The 21,381-nt window shown below is 40.7% G+C and overlaps 1 protein-coding gene across 1 annotated transcript in view; it reads left to right on the top strand.

Annotated features, from left to right (window-relative positions):
- Window positions 1–21,381, top strand: part of Nak (Numb-associated kinase) — a 144,261-nt gene that overhangs the window by 30,847 nt on the left and 92,033 nt on the right. Inside the window, exon 9 of the mRNA XM_070097506.1 lies at window positions 6,577–6,936. Coding sequence (XP_069953607.1) covers window positions 6,577–6,936 — 360 coding nt within the window. The remainder of the gene's footprint in view (window positions 1–6,576; window positions 6,937–21,381) is intronic.

Here is a 21,381-nt window from a genome sequence, read left to right as displayed (position 1 = left end):
GGTTAGCCTGAAACCCTTCAAAATCCCTTTGGTCTACACATTCTGGCCACAGTTTCTTCCAAGCAGAGTTCAAGGTCCTCTTAGTCACTCCCTCCCAAGCCTTACCTATAAGGTTTACACAATTGAGGATATTAAAGTGATCTCTCCAAAACTCTCTTAGAGTCAATTGAGTTTCTGAGGTCACTACAAAGCACCTTTCAAACAGAGCTTTTGTGTACAGTTTTTTGAAGTTTGCAATAACCTGCTGGTCCATGGGCTGCAGGAGAGGAGTGGTATTAGGAGGCAAAAACTTCACCTTAATGAAGCTCATGTTCCCATAAAGTCGCTCTGCCATGTCTGTAGGATGACCAGGGGCATTGTCTAACACCAGGAGGCACTTAAGGTCTAATTTCTTTTCAGTTAGGTAATCTTTCACATTGGGGGCAAATGCATGGTGTAACCAGTCATAGAAAAAGTCCCTAGTGACCCATGCCTTACTGTTTGCCCTCCACAGCACACACAAATTAGCCTTGAGGATATTCTTTTGCCTGAACGCTCTGGGAGTTTCTGAGTGATACGCTAATAAAGGCTTCACTTTGCAATCACCACTAGCATTGGAACACATCAACAGAGTAAGCCTGTCTTTCATAGGCTTATGTCCTGGGAGTGCCTTTTCCTCCTGAGTAATGTAGGTCCTGCTTGGCATTTTCTTCCAAAACAGGCCTGTTTCATCACAATTAAACACTTGTTCAGGTTTCAGTCCTTCACTGTCTATGTACTCCTTGAATTCCTGCACATATTTTTCAGCTGCTTTGTGGTCCGAACTGGCAGCCTCACCATGCCTTATCACGCTATGTATGCCACTATGCTTCTTAAATCTCTCAAACCAACCTTTGCTGGCCTTAAATTCACTCACATCATCACTAGTTGCAGGCATTTTTTTAATTAAATCCTCATGCAACTTCCTAGCCTTTTCACTTATGATCACTTGAGAGATGCTATCTCCTGCTATCTGTTTTTCATTTATCCATACCAATAAGAGTCTCTCAACATCTTCCATCACTTGCGATCTCTGTTTCAAAAACACAGTTGAACCTTTGGCAAGAACAGCTTGCTTGATTGCCGTTTTGTTGCCCACAATAGTAGCGATGGTTGATTGGGGTTTATTATACAACCTGGCCAGCTCGGAGACACGCACTCCACTTTCATACTTAGCAATGATCTCTTTCTTCATCTCTATAGTAATTCTCACCCTTATTGCTGTAGGGTTGGCACTAGAAGCTTTCTTGGGACCCATGGTCACTTATTTTGCAGATAAAATCACCAAAAACACTGTAATAATACGAAATGTTCCGATTGTATGCTTGGATGTTACTGCGGAGGCTGGCTGGTAAACAGTGCCACCGGCGGAGCATGTGAGGCTGGCTCAGGCTGCACATTAGATGCGTCTCGGACGAACAGCGTTAAGCGGGTTTTTTAGCGGTATGCGAGGCAAAATCTTAGCGATAAAATGTATCGGTATGCGGATTTAACGTTATGTAATGCCAACGGTATGCGGGGGTCCACTGTAGTTCCTTTATATAAAGGGAAGGGGGACACAGGAGATTGTAAAAATTATGGGGGAATAAGTTTACTGAGTATACCAGGAAAAGTGTTCGGTAGGGTTATTATTGAAAGAACTAGAGGTAAGATAGAGAGTAGGATTGCGGATGAACAAGGAGGCTTTAGAGTGTGTAGGGAATGTGTAGATCAAGTGTTAACATTGAAGCATATATGTGAACAGTATTTAGATAAAGGTAGGGAAGTTTTCATTGAATTTATGGACTTAGAAAAGGCATATGATAGAGTGGATAGGGGAGCAATGTGGCAGAGGTTTCAAGCTTATGGAATAGGTAGTAAGTTACTAAATGCCATAAAGAGTTTTTATGAGGATAGTGAGGCTCAGGTTAGGGTGTCTAGAAGAGAGTGAGATTACTTCCCTGTAAAAGTAGGTCTTAGACAGGGATGTGTAATGTCACCATGCTTGTTAAATATATGTATAGATAGGGTTGTAAAAGAAGTAAATGCTAGGGTTTGTAGATGAATGGTTCAGAGAACCGACATCTTGATAAATTAGACACATATGCAACTCTTGGGTATCTTTATTGAGGAAACGTTTCGCCACACAGTGGTAATCAGTCCCTCAAGGTTGAGGGACTGATTACCTCATTCTCCTCCTGTTCTTCAAGATTCTCCTTTGTATGATGAAGCCACTGTGTGGCAAAACGTTTCCTCAATAAAGATACCCAAGAGTTGCACATGTGTCTAATTTATCAAATGCTAGGGTGTTGGGGAGAGGGGTGGGATTAATTTATGGGGAATCGAATACAAAATGGGAGTTGACACAGCTACTTTTTGCTGATGATACTGTGCTTATGAGAGAGTCTAAAGAAAAGTTGCAAAGGTTAGTGGACAAGTTTGGGAGTGTGTGTAAAGGTAGAAAGTTGAAAGCGGACATAGATAAGGGTAAGGTGATGAGGGTATCAAACGATTCAGATATTTGGGAGTTGGACAGGTATATATAGGCAGGAAGTGGTGGTAGTAGTAGTTGTGGTAGTACTAGTAGTAGTGGTAGTAGTAGTAGTAGTAGTGGTAGTAGTAGTAGTAGTAGTGGTAGTAGTAATAGTAGTGATAGTGGTGGTGGTAGTAGTAGTGGTAGTGGTAATAGTAGTAGTAGTAGTAGTAGTGGCGGTGGCAGAAGTGGAAGGAAGTAGTGGTGGGGAAGTAAGGAGGAGGAGCCAGTCAAATACTAAGAAAGGGGAGCACTGCAAGGAAGCTAAATGCCTACAGAGGGAGAGCAAGAACACAGAGGGGGGGGGGATAATAAAATAAATAATGAAGGAACAGAAACACAAGGCAGAAGAAAGAAAGACAACCCAGAAGAGACAAAGGAAAGAGTAAAGGGGAAGAGGGAGAAGAAGAAAAAGGAGGAATCGGGTTAAGTCACGGGTGTTCTGAAGTTTGGAGCATTTTACAATGTAGTGGGAGAGGAAGGCATCTACAGAGACGAAGCCAGGGCTTGTCAGCGGATGGGTTTATGAAGGATGAGGTTAACCATAGAATTGATGAAAGAAAAAAGGTGAGTGGTGCATTGAGGTATATGTGGAGACAAAAAACATTATCTATGGAGGCAAACAAGGGAATGTATGAAAATATAGTGGTACAGTATTTAGATAAAGGCTAAAGAGGTCTTTGTGGCATTTATGGATTTGGAAAAGGCATATGACAGGGTGGATAGGGGGGCAATGTGGCAGATGTTGCAGGTGTATGGTGTAGGAGGTAGGTTACTGAAAGCAGTGAAGAGTTTTTACGAGGATAGTGAGGCTCAAGTTAGAATATGTAGGAAAGAGGGAAATTATTTCCCAGTAAAAGTAGGCCTTAGACAAGGATGTGTGATGTCACCGTGGTTGTTTAATATATTTATAGATGGGGTTGTAAGAGAAGTAAATGCGAGGGTCTTGACAAGAGGCGTGGAGTTAAAAGATAAAGAATCACACATAAAGTGGGAGTTGTCACAGTTGCTCTTTGCTGATGACACTGTGCTCTTGGGAGATTCTGAAGAGAAGTTGCAGAGATTGGTGGATGAATTTGGTAGGGTGTGCAAAAGAAGAAAATTAAAAGTGAATACAGGAAAGAGTAAGGTTATGAGGATAACAAAAAGATTAGGTGATGAAAGATTGGATATCAGATTGGAGGGAGAGAGTATGGAGGAGGTGAATGTATTCAGATATTTGGGAATGGACGTGTCAGCAGATGGGTCTATGAAAGATGAGGTGAATCATAGAATTGATGAGGGGAAAAGGGTGAGTGGTGCACTTAGGAGTATGTGGAGGCAAAGAACTTTGTCCTTGGAGGCGAAGAGGGGAATGTATGAGAGTATAGTTTTACCAACGCTCTTATATGGGTGTGAAGCATGGGTGATGAATGTTGCAGCGAGGAGAACGCTGGAGGCAGTGGAGATGTCATGTCTGAGGTCAATGTGTGGTGTGAATATAATGCAGAGAATTCGTAGTTTGGAAGTTAGGAGGAGGTGCGGGATTACCAAAACTGTTGTCCAGAGGGCTGAGGAAGGGTTGTTGATGTGGTTCGGACATGTAGAGAGAATGGAGCGAAACAGAGTGACTTCAAGAGTGTATCAGTCTGTAGTGGAAGGAAGGCGGGGTAGGGGTTGGCCTAGGAAAGGTTGGAGGGAGGGGGTAAAGGAGGTTTTGTGTGCGGGGGGCTTGGACTTCCAGCAGGCTTGCGTGAGCGTGTTTGCTAGGAGTGAATGGAGACAAATGGTTTTTTAATACTTGACGTGCTGTTGGAGTGTGAGCAAAGTAACATTTATGAAGGGGTTCAGGGAAACCGGCAGGCCGGACTTGAGCCCTGGAGATGGGAAGTACAGTGCCTGCACTCTGAAGGAGGGGTGTTAATGTTGCAGTTTAAAAACTGTAGTGTAAAGCACCCTTCTGGCAAGACAGTGATGGAGTGAATGATGGTGAAAGTTTTTCTTTTCGGGCCACCCTGCCTTGGTGGGAATCGGCCAGTGTGATAATAATAAAAATAAAAAACTCTCTCATATGGGTGTGAAGCTTGGGTTGTAAATGCTGCAGCGAGGAGGCGGTTGGAGGCAGTGGAGATGTCCTGTTTAAGGTCAATGATGTAAATATTATGCAGGGAATTAGGAGTGTGGAAATTAGGAGAAGGTGTGGTGTTAACCCTTTGAGGGTTTTGGTCGTACTAGTACGTCTTACGCGTAGGGGTTTTTGACGTACTAGTACTCATAAATTCTAGCGGCCTCAAATCTAGTGGGAGAAAGCTGGTAGGCCTTCATATGAAAGAATGGGTCTATGTGGTCGGTGTGCACAGTCTAAAAAAAATCCTGCAGCACACAGTGCATAATGAGAAAAAAAAAACTTTGACCATTTTTTTTTAATAAATCAGCGACTTTGCAGTGTATTTTCGTATGGTATTTATTGTTGTATTCTAGTTTTCTTGGTCTCATTTTATAGAATGGAAGACCTATTACAGAAATTGAGATGATTTTGACTGGTTTTACAAAGAAAGGTGCCTTGAAATTGAGCTCAAAGTAGCAGAAATGTTCGATTTTTACCAAACTTCAAAAGTAAACTAATCGTGCCAAGCGTGCAATACACGTCAACTGGTGAGTCTAATATTCTTTCACTAGTGCACCAATAATATTTATACCATTTTTTACACTAATGCAGTAGTCTGCATAAAAGTAAATCTTATATTTTTTGTGAAAATAAAAATTCAAAGTGGAAAGCAAAAGTATATAAGAGGGGCATTGAGACGTGACTAATGACTAGAGGAAATGTCATTTTAGTGCCAGGAATGTCTTTCTTGTTTATTCTGGACCCTATTCGGAAATTGGCATCTTTTGAAATTTGTGTGAAATTGGCAAAATTGCTAAATTCTGACCACTGTACTGGATAGTTGAATTTATAAATGGGTGGTTTCTTGAACCCATTCGATAGAAAAAATGGAGTTCTAGCGAAATATTCATGTTTTTTGTCGACTAGTACAGTGAAATTGGCCGAAAATGGGGCTCAAAGTGGGCAAAATCGCCGATGCGTAAACATCACCGAGACCGCTAACTTTGCGAGAGCATAATTCCGTAAGTTTTCTATCAAATTTCAAACTTTTGGTGTCTTTATGATCGGGAAAAGATTCTCTATCTTTTCATAAGAGAAAATAATTTTTTTTTTTTTTTAAATTTGGCCGACCCTGAGAACGAGTTTCGGAGAGGGCCTGTCGACCCTCAAAGGGTTAATAAAAGTATTAGTCAAAGGGCTGAAGAGGGGTTGTTGAGGTGCTTTGGTCATTTAGAGAGAATGGATCAAAGTAGAATGACATGGAGAGAGTATAAATCTGTAGGGAAAGGAAGGCAGGGTAGGGGTCATCCTCGAAAGGGTTGGAGGGAGGGGATAAAGGAGGTTTTGTGGGTGAAGGGCTTGGACTTCCAGCAAGCGTGTGTGAATGTGTTTGATAGTTGTGAACGGAGACAAATGGTTTTTGGGATCCGACGAGCTGTTGGAGTGTGAGCAGGGTAATACTTAGTGAAGGGATTCAGGGAAACTGGTTATTTTATATAGCCGGACTTGAGTACTGGAAATGGGAAGTACAATGCTTACACTTTAAAGGAGGGGTTTAGGATATTGGCAGTTTGGAGGGATATGTTGTATATCTATATATGCTTTTAAACCGTTGTATCTGTGTGCCTCTGCAATGACTGATTATGTATGAGTGAGGTGAGAGGTGAAAGTGTTCAGTGATGATGAAAGTATTTTCTATTTCAGGATTTTCTTTCTTTTTGGGTCACCCTGCCTCGGTGGGAGACGTCCGACTTGTTGAAAAAAAAAAAAAATTGTATACTTGGCATGGCCTATGCAAGAATTCATCTTTTCTGTACTTTTTCCAATCTCCTGGCCCACATTTTTTCTCAAATTGTACATTCTAAATAGAAAATATTTGCTTGCTTAGTAATCGTCTCATGCTTAAAAGAATGCTCTTCAACTTTTTCTTTGTAAATCCTAATTATTTTTTTTTTTACAGCATTGAAGAGAAATCTTGCTGTATCAGCAAGTGAAAGTGGCACTGCTCAACAGCAAGTTCAGCCACAGCAGCAGTTAACACAGCAACAGCAGCCCCCACAGCAGCAGCTTCAGCAGCATAGTCAGGCTCTGCAGCAGCAGTCTCAACCTGTAGTTGAACTGAGTCCCACAAACGCCTTCCCACCTGCTGCTTTATTTGGGTCAGATACTTTCCCTCCTGCACAGCAGTCATTCCCTACTAGTCAGTTTGGGTCATCAGTAGGAGGCGGGAGTGCGGCAGCAGGCACAGGAGCTGGTCACCCACATGGTCTGAGTACTCAGACAGGCTCAGGATCAATGGAAGCATTTTTCCCGCCCTCAGGTAAAGCATCATCAGCGTGCCAATCCTCCTCTTCTGTTTTCTCCAATTTCTTGCCTTCTTCCTCTCCCTCCCCCATTTCTTCCCTCTCAGTGCTTTACCCTGAGAAACTGCATGCTGAAGGCAAGCCGGCTGGGGGCTTATGGTGGAGGGATGTTGCTTGCAGTCCATCTTCGTCAGTCGCAAGTTTTGCACCAAGGGTTCAGAGTGCCCGTGCTAGTGTTACCACTGATACCAGCCACGACAGTGGAAACTCCCGCTCTTGCTCAGAGGATTTACTTAGCTTTACTGACATTAATACTGGAGGGATGACCGGAAGATCCAGTCTAGGATCCACCAAGGCTCAGATTATGCAGTTGTATGCCTCTGGTTCTGTGGGGGGTAGGTCTAACATTGGCATGAGTGGCACCATGAGACCTCAGCACACTCATTCATCAGAGATCATACCTTTTCAACCCCAGCCCTTCTTTGCAAGCTGGGGACTAGGTTGCTCAACTTTTAGCAACAATAATCTGGTGAATAACAATAGTTGTGGTGGGTGGGTGGTGCAGGGGGCAGCTCAGCAGTACTCAAGTCTGAGTCCCAGGATGGTCCCCAGAGTAGCAAACAGCCATCTCCCATACACGTGTCGCTTTCCGTCCGTGCAATCAAGTCAGTCGTCCATGGCAGCTACCCAAACCAACAATAATACTCATGTTGACAATGCTAATAGTCTGCTGTAGATCTTGTCCAGTTCTAGATACTGACTGACAAGTTTCTAAGGGTTTCAGTTTTCTATGCTCATATTTACCTCTGGAAAAGACTAATACTTAGCAATAACCTGTCAAGTTTTGCTCAAAGAAATTAAGTGGTTATTTAAGCATTACTAGTTAATGCTATATCCCAAAAGTTATCTTTTTTCTAGTAATAGTTGGTGCTGTATAAATTGGCATACTGTGAATATTAAAGTATAATGTATATTTATAATGAACCATGTTCAGTATTTTTTAGAGTACTAGAATTAATTCATCATTATCTTAGTAATAAGAAATTGTATATAATACTCAGTGCATATATTATTTGCAAAGACAGATGCCTCCTTTCATGTCTGGATGGCAAGCATTTACGTCACAGTTGACGTCACACTATTATTCAATGTTACCAATAAAAGAAGGGCCAAATGGGACAGTGTTTTCTTTCACACCTCTTTCTTCTTGGGCTTTTCTAACAATTTTCTAAGTAACATGATCTCTCATCTGTCATTTGTAGTTTCTTTTCATTGTGTTGTAGTAAGACTTGGCAAGATTCCAGCCTTGCTTGGCAGAGTTTCTGGGTGTGTCACTGTTGGCTGATTAAGGCCTAGTATCTAACTGGCCCTTCATTTATGGGTAATAAGCAGTACGTCTGTAGGTTAAATGTTGAGCTGTAGCCCTAATTTTATATTGCTGTGCATGTGTCAAAAATAGATGGTTTTATTTTGGCTTGCTATGATGCTTGGCAAACCTTTATCATCCCATTCATTTGAAATACAGTATGGTTGATGGGTAATCACTTTAGTAGATGGCTTTAGTAGATATTTTTATTGTGGCTTCCCAACCTGATAACATATTGATAATATTCACACTGCATTTGTGAGAAATGTGTTTTCAGGTGCTTCAGATCGGTAACTAAGCTAGTGGACTTAAGTGAATTGAAAGTTTCTTTTTCAGCCATTTCCCTCCATAAGTGTAATAATGTAAGACTGACAGATCTTAACCTTTGTAATAGGTGATAATGGTTCATCTACGCCTGCTAGGTGTCCATCCTTCCCAAGGTGAGAAACTAGGTAGAAATGGTGAGAAACTAGGTAGAGAAGGTGAGACACTAGGTAGACAAGGTGAGAAACTAGGTCGAGATGGTGAGAAACTAGGTCGAGATGGTGAGAAACTAGGTAGAGAAGGTGAGAAACTAGGTAGAAAAGGTGAGACACTAGGGAAAGAAGGTAAGAAACTTGGTAGAAATGGTGAGAAACTAGGTAAAGAAGGTGAGAAACTAGGTAGAGATGGTGAGAAACTAGGTAGAGAAGGTGAGAAACTAGGTAGAGAAGGTGAGACACTAGGGAGAGAAGGTAGAAGTGGAGGTGATAAAAGACAAATACTGTATAGCTTTCTTTTATTTTTTTCTTGTTTACTCAAGTATTACAGTAGTCAGAATTTACTGCCTTAATTTATTAATAAATTCATTACCGGAGAAAAGCCTTAATCCCATGTCATGACATTTTCCCTTCATGAATATTTATCTTTCTGTTTAATTACACTTACTTATGAATATGTTTTGGGTTGGAGAGTCATATGAATTTTGATATCCATGCACTTCTGGAAAATAACTAGAGAATGAGTGATGCTGGATATTTATCCTATTTTGGGCTAAGTAATTTTGGCAAGAAATATCCATTAAAAAAAGCTTACTCCATGTTGGTTTATTAATTTTTTTGTATTTTATGAATTAAATAATAAAAATAAAAATGTATAAAAAGTTACACTATCATAGCTAAATCGGTATACAATTAGCCCACAAATTAATAATAAAACTTAAATGGTGTTCTGGACCATTCTGGACCACTTGCATTTTGATAATGGTCCAGTCTAGACTCAAACATATTGTTTTAGTCTTTGGGATGTGAATAATAATAGTGTGAGGTGGATTATTAGCAGGTGAGAAGCCTCAGCGTTAAACTTTTGATTGACTGACGGGATTAAGTCCAGTGTTGATACAGACCGATGATCTAAGATTCCTAGTTGGTGTCAGCACTACTAACTTCAAGCTTTTCCTGAGGTGTAGCAACTATACTAAAGTACTAGTACATGGCTTTAAGGTAGTTAATTGATCAAAGTTTTAATAGTCCTCCTTTGATGATTTTTTTTTTTTATCTCAATTGCTGTCTCCTGCCAAAACAGGGTGAACCAAAAAAAAAAAACACATTCACCATTATTCAGTCAGTCTTTCTTGCCAGAAGTGTGCTGATATCACAAATCAGATTACCCTTCAACTGCAACATCCTCACCCCTGCTATAGAGTGCAGGCACTACCCTTCCTTCCTCCAGGACTCAAGTCTGACTAACTGGTTGTCTGAATCCCTGAATGAAGTTACCTTGCTCACACTCCAACAGCACATCCATTAAAAACCACTTGTCTCAGTTTGCTCCTGCCTAATATGTTCACACAAGCCACAGGCCTCAAAAACTCATCCTCTTATTTTTCACCCCTTCCCTGGATCCAACTGTTCCTGGGACAACTACCACTTTTACCTTCCATCTCAGATTTATACGCCCATTTCATAGTGTCCGTCTACCTTCTATACATGCCCAAACCACCTTAACAGCCACTCCTCAACCCTCTGAATTATATCATTGGTGACCCCACATTTTATAATAATTTCCAAGTTGTGAATTCTTTGCATATTATTCATACTTGCATAGAACCCATACCTAAAAAAGTATAGTATGTATTATGGTACTGGAGAAAGTGCAGAAGTATACAATTAGACTTGTTGCTGAGCTGAGGAGCATTAGCTACGAGAAGCTAACAAATTGAATCTAGGGACATTGAAAGACACAAAGAACCATGGGAGACATAACATATATAATACTTGGGGAATTAATAGGACAGACAGGGACAGGCTGTTTAAAAGGAGAGAAATGGGAACTTGGGGACATAGCTGGAAGGTAGACACTGACGAGCCATATGGATATCAGGAAGTATTCTTTATTTTCAAGAGTAGTTGGGCAGTGGAATGATCTAGATGAGGGAGTGGTGGAGGTAGGCCTCATTCATATTTTTAAGAGCAAATATGATAGGGCCAATGAGGCTACAAGGAAGTAAATCTGGCAGAAGCAGAGCCAGGAGCTAAGACTAGCCCCCTGTAACTGCAAATGGGAGAGTAAAAATAGGTAAGTATCACACATTGCTCTGAAACATGATATCTCCACCTCTAGCCTCTCATTCTTGCTGCTGCTGCTGCTGCTGCTACTTACATAAACAACCCAGTCCTCACACCCTCCCCTTGTATTTTATTGCCTCATCAGAAAACACATCCACTCCCAAATATCAAAATGCATCTACTTCTTCAGTGCTTCATTCCTCCAGTTTGATATTCAGTCTATCATTGCCAAGACTTTTCATTACCGTCATTGTACATACATATACAGTGGAACCTCGGCTTACGAATGCCCCACCATATGAATTTTTCAGGATGCGAGCAGTTGCTCGATCGATTTTTTGCTTCTGGATACGAACAAAATTTCAGGATGCGAACTTCCCCCTCAAGGGAGGTTCCTTGGTGAGGGGCTCTTGATCAAGAGAATTGGATCAGTGCTCCACTTCCCTAAATTAGTAATAATAATATAATAATAGTTTTCTTTCTTTCTCTCTCTTTCAACGCACTGGTCGTATCCCACCGAAGCAGGGTGGCCCAAAAAGAAAAACAAAAGTTTCTCTTTTTAAAATGAATAATTTATACAGGAGAAGGGTTACTAGCCCCTTGCTCCTGGCATTTTAGTCGCCACTTACAACACGCATGGCTTACGGAGGAAGAATTCTGTTCCACTTCCCCATGGAGATAAGGGGAAATAAACAAGAACTACTAAGAAAATAGAAGAAAGCCCAGAGAGAGAGAGAGAGAGAGAGTGAGTGTGAGTGTGTGTGTGTGTGTGTGTGTGTGTGTGTGTGTGTGTGTGTGTGTGTGTGTGTGGGTGGGTGGGTGGGGGTGGGGGTGGGGGGGTTTAGAAAGACACGTAAGCAAACACTATGACATATTTATTAGAAAATGTTTTGGTCCTGGGACCTTGATCACTTCTAACATACAGAGGTAGAAATACATTATATAGTATATAGGCGGAGAGTGAGGTGTGAGTGACGCACGGTGACCTGAAGAATGTCATGTTGGGATGAAGATGGGTAGACGATGAAATCATGTGACTCCTTTGTTGTTGGGTTGGTGGTGCTTAAGTATCATGTATGCCAATGTTTTTGAAATTTTGTAGTTTCCAGTATTACGTTCTATAGTGTCAGTGACGGCGATTAGTGAGGCTTCTAGGCACTGTCGGCTTCTGAGGTCTGGTTCGGTGAGAACTAGTTGTGCCTCATTCCAGTTCATCAAATGCCCCGTGGAGTCTCTGTGGAGGACACAGGCGTACCCTACATCGTCTCTGTTAGAGGCATTTCGATGCTCATTCAGGCGGACTGCAAGATCTCTGCCTGTCTCGCCTACATATCTCTTGGGACAGAATCCACAGGGGATAGTGTAGATGCCTGCTGTAGAAGTTAAAGGTGTGGGACTGCATTTTGTAGTGAGGTCTTTGATAGATGATGTGTTTATGGTGGAAACGTTGATGTTACTCATGGCAAGTGCCCGGCGAGTATTCATGGCAATATCACCACATGGGAGCACTATGAACTGCTTAGGGAGCTGTTCCATGGGCGGTTTGTTGAGGATAGCTTGTGCCTTGAGTCTGCAATCTCGGATGAAGAAAGATGGGAACTGAAGACGTGTAAAGACTTGTGTTATGTAAATACATTCTTCTTCAAGAAAACAAAGGCTGGAGATGCGATGAGCTCTCAAGAAGAAGCCAATGAGGACTCCTCTTTTAGTGCAGGTGTTTTGGTGTGAATAAAAGTGTATAAAATCGTCCAACACTTCTTACTTCTACTGTGGATTCTGTCCCAAGAAATATGTAGGCGAGATAGGCAGAGATCTTGCAGTCCGCCTGAATGAGCATCAAAATGCCTCTAACAGAGACGATGTAAGGTACGCCTGTGTCCTCCACAGAGACTCCACGGGGCATTTGATGAACTGGAATGAGGCACAACTAGTTCTCACCGAACCAGACCTCAGACGCCAACGGTGCCTAGAAGCCTCACTAATCGCCGTCACCGACACTAGAATGTAACACTGGAAACTACAAAATTTCAAAAACATTGGCATACATGATACTTAAGCACCACCAACCCAACAACACAGGAGTCACATGATTTCATCGTCTACCCATCTTCATCCCAACATGACATTCTTCAGGTCACCGTGCGTCACTCACACCTCACTCTCCGCCTATATATATAATGTATTTCTACCTCTGTATGTTAGAAGTGATCAAGGTCCCAGGACCAAAACGTTTTCTAATATATATATAATATATATATATATATATATATTTTTTTTTTTTTTTTTTTTTTTCAACAAGTCGGCCGTCTCCCACCGAGGCAGGGTGACCCAAAAAAGAAAGAAAATCCCCAAAAAGAAAATACTTTCATCATCATTCAACACTTTCACCACACTCGCACATTATCACTGTTTTTGCAGAGGTGCTCAGAATACAACAGTCTAGAAGCATACACATATAAAGATACACAACATATCCCTCCAAACTGCCAATATCCCAAACCCCTCCTTTAAAGTGCAGGCATTGTACTTCCCATTTCCAGGACTCAAGTCCGACTATATGAAAATAACCGGTTTCCCTGAATCCCTTCACTAAATATTACCCTGCTCACACTCCAACAGATCGTCAGGTCCCAAGTACCATTCGTCTCCATTCACTCCTATCTAACACGCTCACGCACGCTTGCTGGAAATCCAAGCCCCTTACCCACAAAACCTCCTTTACCCCCTCTCTCCAACCCTTTCGAGGACGACCCCTACCCCGCCTTCCTTCCCCTATAGATTTATATGCTTTCCATGTCATTCTACTGTGATCCATTCTCTCTAAATGACCAAACCACCTCAACAACCCCTCTTCTGCCCTCTGACTAATACTTTTATTAACTCCACACCTTCTCCTAATTTCCACACTCCGAATTTTTTGCATAATATTTACACCACACATTGCCCTTAGACAGGACATCTCCGCTGCCTCCAACCGTCTCCTTGCTGCTGCATTTACCACCCAAGCTTCACACCCATATAAGAGTGTTGGTACTACTATACTTTCATACATTCCCTTCTTTGCCTCCATAGATAACGTTTTTTGACTCCACATATACCTCAACGCACCACTCACCTTTTTTCCCTCATCAATTCTATGATTAACCTCATCCTTCATAAATCCATCCGCCGACACGTCAACTCCCAAGTATCTGAAAACATTCACTTCTTCCATACTCCTCCTCCCCAATTTGATATCCAATTTTTCTTTATCTAAATCATTTGACACCCTCATCACCTTACTCTTTTCTATGTTCACTTTCAACTTTCTACCTTTACACACATTCCCAAACTCATCCACTAACCTTTGCAATTTTTCTTTAGAATCTCCCATAAGCACAGTATCATCAGCAAAAAGTAACTGTGTCAATTCCCATTTTGAATTTGATTCCCCATAATTTAATCCCACCCCTCTCCCAAACACCCTAGCATTTACTTCCTTTACAACCCCATCTATAAATATATTAAACAACCATGGTGACATTACACATCCCTGTCTAAGACCTACTTTTACCGGGAAGTAGTCTCCCTCTCTTCTACACACCCTAACCTGAGCCTCACTATCCTCATAAAAACTCTTTACAGCATTTAATAACTTACCACCTATTCCATATACTTGCAACATCTGCCACATTGCTCCTCTATCCACTCTATCATATGCCTTTTCTAAATCCATAAATGCAATAAAAACCTCCCTATCTTTATCTAAATACTGTTCACATATATGCTTCAATGTAAACACCTGATCTACACATCCCCTACCCACTCTAAAACCTCCTTGCTCATCCGCAATCCTACATTCTGTCTTACCTCTAATTCTTTCAATTATAACCCTACCGTACACTTTTCCTGGTATACTCAGTAAGCTTATTCCTCTATAATTTTTACAGTCTCTTTTGTCCCCTTTCCCTTTATATAAAGGGACTATACATGCTCTCTGCCAATCCCTAGGTACCTTCCCCTCTTTCATACATTTATTAAACAAAAGTACCAACCACTCCAACACTATATCCCCCCCTGCTTTTAACATTTCTGTCATGATCCCATCAGTTCCAGCTGCTTTACCCCCTTTCATTTTACGTAATGCCTCACGTACCTCCCCCACACTTACATTCTGCTCTTCTTCACTCCTAAAAGATGGTATACCTCCCTGACCAGTGCATGAAATTACTGCCTCTGTTTCTTCCTTAACATTTAAAAGTTCCTCAAAATATTCTCGCCATCTACCCAATACCTCCATCTCCCCATCTACTAACTCCCCTACTCTGTTTTTAACTGACAAATCCATATTTTCCCTAGGCTTTCTTAACTTGTTTAACTCGCTCCAAAATTTTTTCTTATTTTCATTAAAATTTCTTGACAGTGCCTCTCCCACTCTATCATCTGCTCTCCTTTTGCACTCTCTCACCACTCTCTTTACCTTTCTTTTACTCTCCATATACTCTGCTCTTCTTATAACACTTCTGCTTTGTAAAAACCTCTCATAAGCTACCTTTTTCTCTTTTATCACACCCTTTACTTCATCATTCCACCAATCACTCCTCTTTCCTCCTGCCCCCACCCTCCTATAACCACAAACTTCTGCCCCACATTCTAATACTGCATTTTTAAAACTATTCCAACCCTCTTCAACCCCCCCACTACTCATCTTTGCACTAGCCCACCTTTCTGCCAATAGTCGCTTATATCTCACCCGAACTTCCTCCTCCCTTAGTTTATACACTTTCACCTCCCTCTTACTTGTTGTTGCCACCTTCCTCTTTTCCCATCTACCTCTTACTCTAACTGTAGCTACAACTAAATAATGATCCGATATATCAGTTGCCCCTCTATAAACATGTACATCCTGGAGCCTACCCATCAACCTTTTATCCACCAATACATAATCTAATAAACTACTTTCATTACGTGCTACATCATACCTTGTATATTTATTTATCCTCTTTTTCATAAAATATGTATTACTTATTACCAAATTTCTTTCTACACATAGCTCAATTAAAGGCTCCCCATTTACATTTACCCCTGGCACCCCAAATTTACCTACTACTCCCTCCATAACATTTTTACCCACTTTAGCATTAAAATCCCCAACCACCATTACTCTCACACTTGATTCAAAACTCCCCACGCATTCACTCAACATTTCCCAAAATCTCTCTCTCTCCTCTACACTTCTCTCTTCTCCAGGTGCATACACGCTTATTATAACCCACTTTTCACATCCAATCTTTATTTTGCTCCACATAATCCTTGAATTAATACATTTATAGTCCCTCTTTTCCTGCCATAGCTTATCCTTCAACATTATTGCTACTCCTTCTTTAGCTCTAGCTCTATTTGAAACCCCTGACCTAATCCCATTTATTCCTCTCCACTGAAACTCTCCCACCCCCTTCAGCTTTGTTTCACTTAAAGCCAGGACATCCAGCTTTTTCTCATTCATAACATCCACAATCATCTCTTTCTTATCATCTGCACAACATCCACGCACATTCAGACTTCCCACTTTGACAATTTTCTTCTTCTTATTCTTTTTAGTAATCTTTACAGGAAAAGGGGTTACTAGCCCATTGTTCCCGGCATTTTAGTTGACTTTTACAACACGCATGGCTTACGGAGGAAAGATTCTTATTCCACTTCCCCATGGATATAAAAGGAAAATTAATAAGACCAAGAACTATTAAGATAAAATCAAAGAAAACTCAGATGAGTGTGTATAAATAAATGTGTACATGTATGTGTAGTGTGACCTAAGTGTAAGTAGAAGTAGCAAGACATGCCTGTAATCTTGCATATTTATGAGACAGACAAAAGACATCAGCAATCCTACCATCATGTAAAACAATCACAGGCTTCGTTTTACACTCACTTGGTAGGACGGTAGTACCTCCCTGGGTGGTTGCTGTCTACCAACCTACTACTATATATATATATATATATATATTATATATATATATATATTATATATATATATATATATATATATATATACATGTGTATATATATATATATATATATATATATATATGGTGATAAATTAGACACATGTGCAACTCTTGGGTATCTTTATTGAGGAAACGTTTCGCCACACAATGGCTTCATCAGTCCCTACGTAGGAGAAACTTGAAGAACAGGATGAGAAGTTGCACATGTGTCTAATTTATCAACATGTCGATTCTCTGAACCATTCATCTACAAATATATATATATATATATATATATATATATATATATATATATATTTTTTTTTTTTTTTTTTTTTTTTTTTTTTTTTTTTTTTCAACAAACCGGCCGTATCCCACCAAGGCAGGGTGGCCCAAAAAGAAAAACGAAAGTTTCTCTTTTTAAATTTAGTAATTTATACGGGAGAAGGGGTTACTAGCCCCTTGCTCCTGGCATTTTAGTCGCCTCTTACAACACGCATGGCTTACGGAGGAAGAATTCTGTTCCACTTCCCCATGGAGATAAGAGGAAATAAACAACAACAAGAACTAGAAAGAAAATAGAAGAAAACCCAGAGGGATGTGTATATATACATACATATATATGCTTGTACATGTATGTGTAGTGTGACCTAAGTTTAAGTAGAAGTAGCAAGACATACCTGAAATCTTGCATGTTTATGAGACAGAAAAAAAGGACACCAGCAATCCTACCATCATGTAAAACAATTACAGGCTTTCGTTTTACACTCACTTGGCAGGACGGTAGTACCTCCCTGGGTGGTTGCTGTCTACCAACCTACTACTATATATATATATATATATAATATATAAATATATATATATATATATATATATATATATATATATATATATACATGTGTATATATATATATATATATATATATATATATATGGTGATAAATTAGACACATGTGCAACTCTTGGGTATCTTTATTGAGGAAACGTTTCGCCACACAATGGCTTCATCAGTCCATACGTAGGAGAAACTTGAAGAACAGGATGAGAAGTTGCACATGTGTCTAATTTATCAACATGTCGATTCTCTGAACCATTCATCTACAAATATATATATATATATATATATATATATATATATATATATATATATATATATATATATATATATATATATATATATATATATATATTATATAATATGGTACAGAAGATTTAAGAGATACATTGTTGATATAAAGGTGGCATATAAGGTACATGTTGTTATGTGTGTATCACCGATTATAAGGCGAAAATCTCATCCAGCTCCTCAGAGCTGGGGCGTGTTCCCAAAATACAGCAGGCATTACCCCTTTGAACAGCCGCACTGAGCCGCTGGAACAGAAAACTAGCTGCCCTGGGATCCCTAGTTACCCTGATGAGTCTTTTTCCCAGCTCCTTAAGGAATTTAGATGCACTCTTTCCCCACGAGCCAAGGGTCTCTGAGCCTATGGGAACAAACATATAATGATGGGCAAGTTCTCCATATTTTCTAGACTTTTGGGACTCCCTGAAGCTGACAGCTGCCCCTCCTTCCTCCCTGGTGTATTGGAGATAGGTATCAGCCAAGGTAGATGCACATGTATAGTCCCACACCACCTGCTTCCCATCTGTCCAGGCTTGAAGGGTGATACCATCTGGACGCTTCTGGCTACCATCAGATCTGCATAGTTGGGGTGGCTCCCTTGCTGCTGGGCATCCAGCTGTTGTGAGGCTCCTCTTGATAATGTTATTAACCTCCTCATGTCTTGCAATCTTTCCCTCGGATTTACGGCACACAAGACCATGGTACCCGAATCGGTCTGCTGCTTCACTGCCACAAATACACCTGTGTTCGGCGAGAATAGGGGCGGCAAGTCGAAGGGCAACACCGATGCGGATGGTCTGTGGGTCGAGGCGTGTGCCAAGGCTGAAGTTGGGAACAGCCAACAGAAAGTCCCCAGCATGAGGGGCTCTCACTGCCAGCAGGCGGGCTCTATCCTTCCCTGACACTGAAGCATTGTTGAGGTTATATTTTCCACTATTGGACCATCCCAGTGTGATTGTTTGTAGTTGTTGGGGGAGCAGGTTTGGTTTCTGAGCCCGTTAGATTATCCCAGATCATTGCTCCGTCAATGAATTTTTGGTCCTGGACTCCAATCTTGTCCCTAAGATGTTCAGGGAGAATCGCTGCTACAAGCTCTCTGGATGCAATACACGAGGACAGAAAAGCAGGTAACGCAATCTGTGATGACTTGCGGACACCAATGCCTCCTAGTCTGACTGGAAGTGTAGCTTGGTTCCACTGCCCGTCTTCTAGAGTAAGGTTAAGTACTTTCGTAAAAATCTGCCTCAGAATACTGTCTCATATATATATATTCTTTCAACACACCGGCCGTATCCCACCGAGGCAGGGTGGCCCAAAAGAAAAAACCAAAGTTTCTCCTTTCAAATTTAGTAATATATACAGGAGAAGGGGTTACTAGCCCCTTGCTCCCGGCATTTTAGTCGCCTCTTACAACACGCATGGCTTACGGAGGAAGAATTCTGTTCCACTTCCCCATGGAGATAAGAGGAAATAAACAAGAACAAGAACTAGAAAGAAAATCGAAGAAAACCCAGAGGGGTATGTATATATACGCTTGTACATGTATGTGTAGTGTGACCTGAGTGTAAGTAGAAGTAGCAAGACGTACCTGAAATTTTGCATGTTCATGAGACAGAAAAAAGGACACCAGCAATCCTACCATCATGTAAAACAATTACAGGCTTTCGTGTTACACTCACTTGGCAGGACGGTAGTACCTCCCTGGGCGGTTGCTGTCTACCAACCTACTACATATATATATATATATATATATATATATATATATATATATATATATATATATATATATATATATATATATATATATATATATATATATATATATTATATATCTTGAGTCCTGGAAATGGGAAGTACAATGCCTGCACTTTAAAGGAGGGGTTTGGGATATTGGCAGTTTGGAGGGATATGTTGTGTATCTTTATATGTGTATGCTTCTAGACTGTTGTATTCTGAGCACCTCTGCAAAAACAGTGATAATGTGCGAGTGTGGTGAAAGTGTTGAATGATGATGAAAGTATTTTTCTTTTTGGGGATTTTCTTTCTTTTTTGGGTCACCCTGCCTCGGTGGGAGACGGCCGACTTGTTGAAAAAAAAAAAAAAAAATATATATATATATATATATATATATATATATTCAACAAGTCGGCCGTCTCCCACCGAGGCAGGGTGACCCAAAAAAGAAAGAAAATCCCCAAAAAGAAAATACTTTCATCATCATTTCAACACTTTAACCACACTCACACATTATCACTGCTTTTGCAGAGGTGCTCAGAATACAACAGTTTAGAAGCATATACGTATAAAGATACACAACATATCCCTCCAAACTGCCAATATCCCAAACCCCTCCTTTAAAGTGCAGGCATTGTACTTCCCATTTCCAGGACTCAAGTCCGACTATATGAAAATAACCGGTTTCCCTGAATCCCTTCACTAAATATTACCCTGCTCACACTCCAACAGATCGTCAGGTCCCAAGTATCATTCGCCTCCATTCACTCCTATCTAACACGCTCATGCACGCTTGCTGGAAGTCCAAGCCCCTTGCCCACAAAGCCTCCTTTACCCCCTCTTTCCAACCCTTTTGAGGACGACCCCTACCCCTCCTTCCTTCCCCTATAGATTTATATGCTTTCCATGTCATTCTACTTCGATCCATTCTCTCTAAATGACCAAACCACCTCAACAACCCCCTCTTCTGCCCTCTGACTAATGCTTTTATTAACTCCACACCTTCTAATTTCCACACTCCGAATTTTCTGCATAATATTTACACCACACATTGCCCTTAGACAGGACATCTCCACTGCCCCCAACCGTCTCCTCGCTGCTGCATTTACCACCCAAGCTTCACATCCAAATAAGAGTGTTGGAGCTACTATACTTTCATACATTCCCTTCTTTGCCTCCATAGATAACGTTTTTTGACTCCACATATACCTCAACGCACCACTCACCTTTTTTCCCTCATCAATTCTATGATTAACCTCATCCTTTATAAACCCATCCGCCGACACGTCAACTCCCAAGTATCTGAAAACATTCACTTCTTCCATACTCCTCCTCCCCAATTTGATGTCCAATTTTTCTTTATCTAAATCATTTGATACCCTCATCACCTTACTCTTTTCTATGTTCACTTTCAACTTTCTACCTTTACACACATTCTCAAACTCATCCACTAACCTTTGCAATTTTTCTTTAGAATCTCCCATAAGCACAGTATCATCAGCAAAAAGTAACTGTGTCAGTTCCCATTTTGAATTTGATTCCCCATAATTTAATCCCACCCCTCTCCCGAACACCCTAGCATTTACTTCTTTTACAACCCCATCTATAAATATATTAAACAACCATGGTGACATTACACATCCCTGTCTAAGACCTACTTTTACCGGGAAGTATTCTCCCTCTCTTCTACATACCCTAACCTGAGCCTCACTATCCTCATAAAAGCT

This window comes from Cherax quadricarinatus, chromosome 58 (genome assembly GCF_038502225.1).
Source record: "Cherax quadricarinatus isolate ZL_2023a chromosome 58, ASM3850222v1, whole genome shotgun sequence".
Taxonomy (NCBI): domain Eukaryota; kingdom Metazoa; phylum Arthropoda; class Malacostraca; order Decapoda; family Parastacidae; genus Cherax; species Cherax quadricarinatus.
This window is presented reverse-complemented; position numbering and strand designations above follow the sequence as displayed.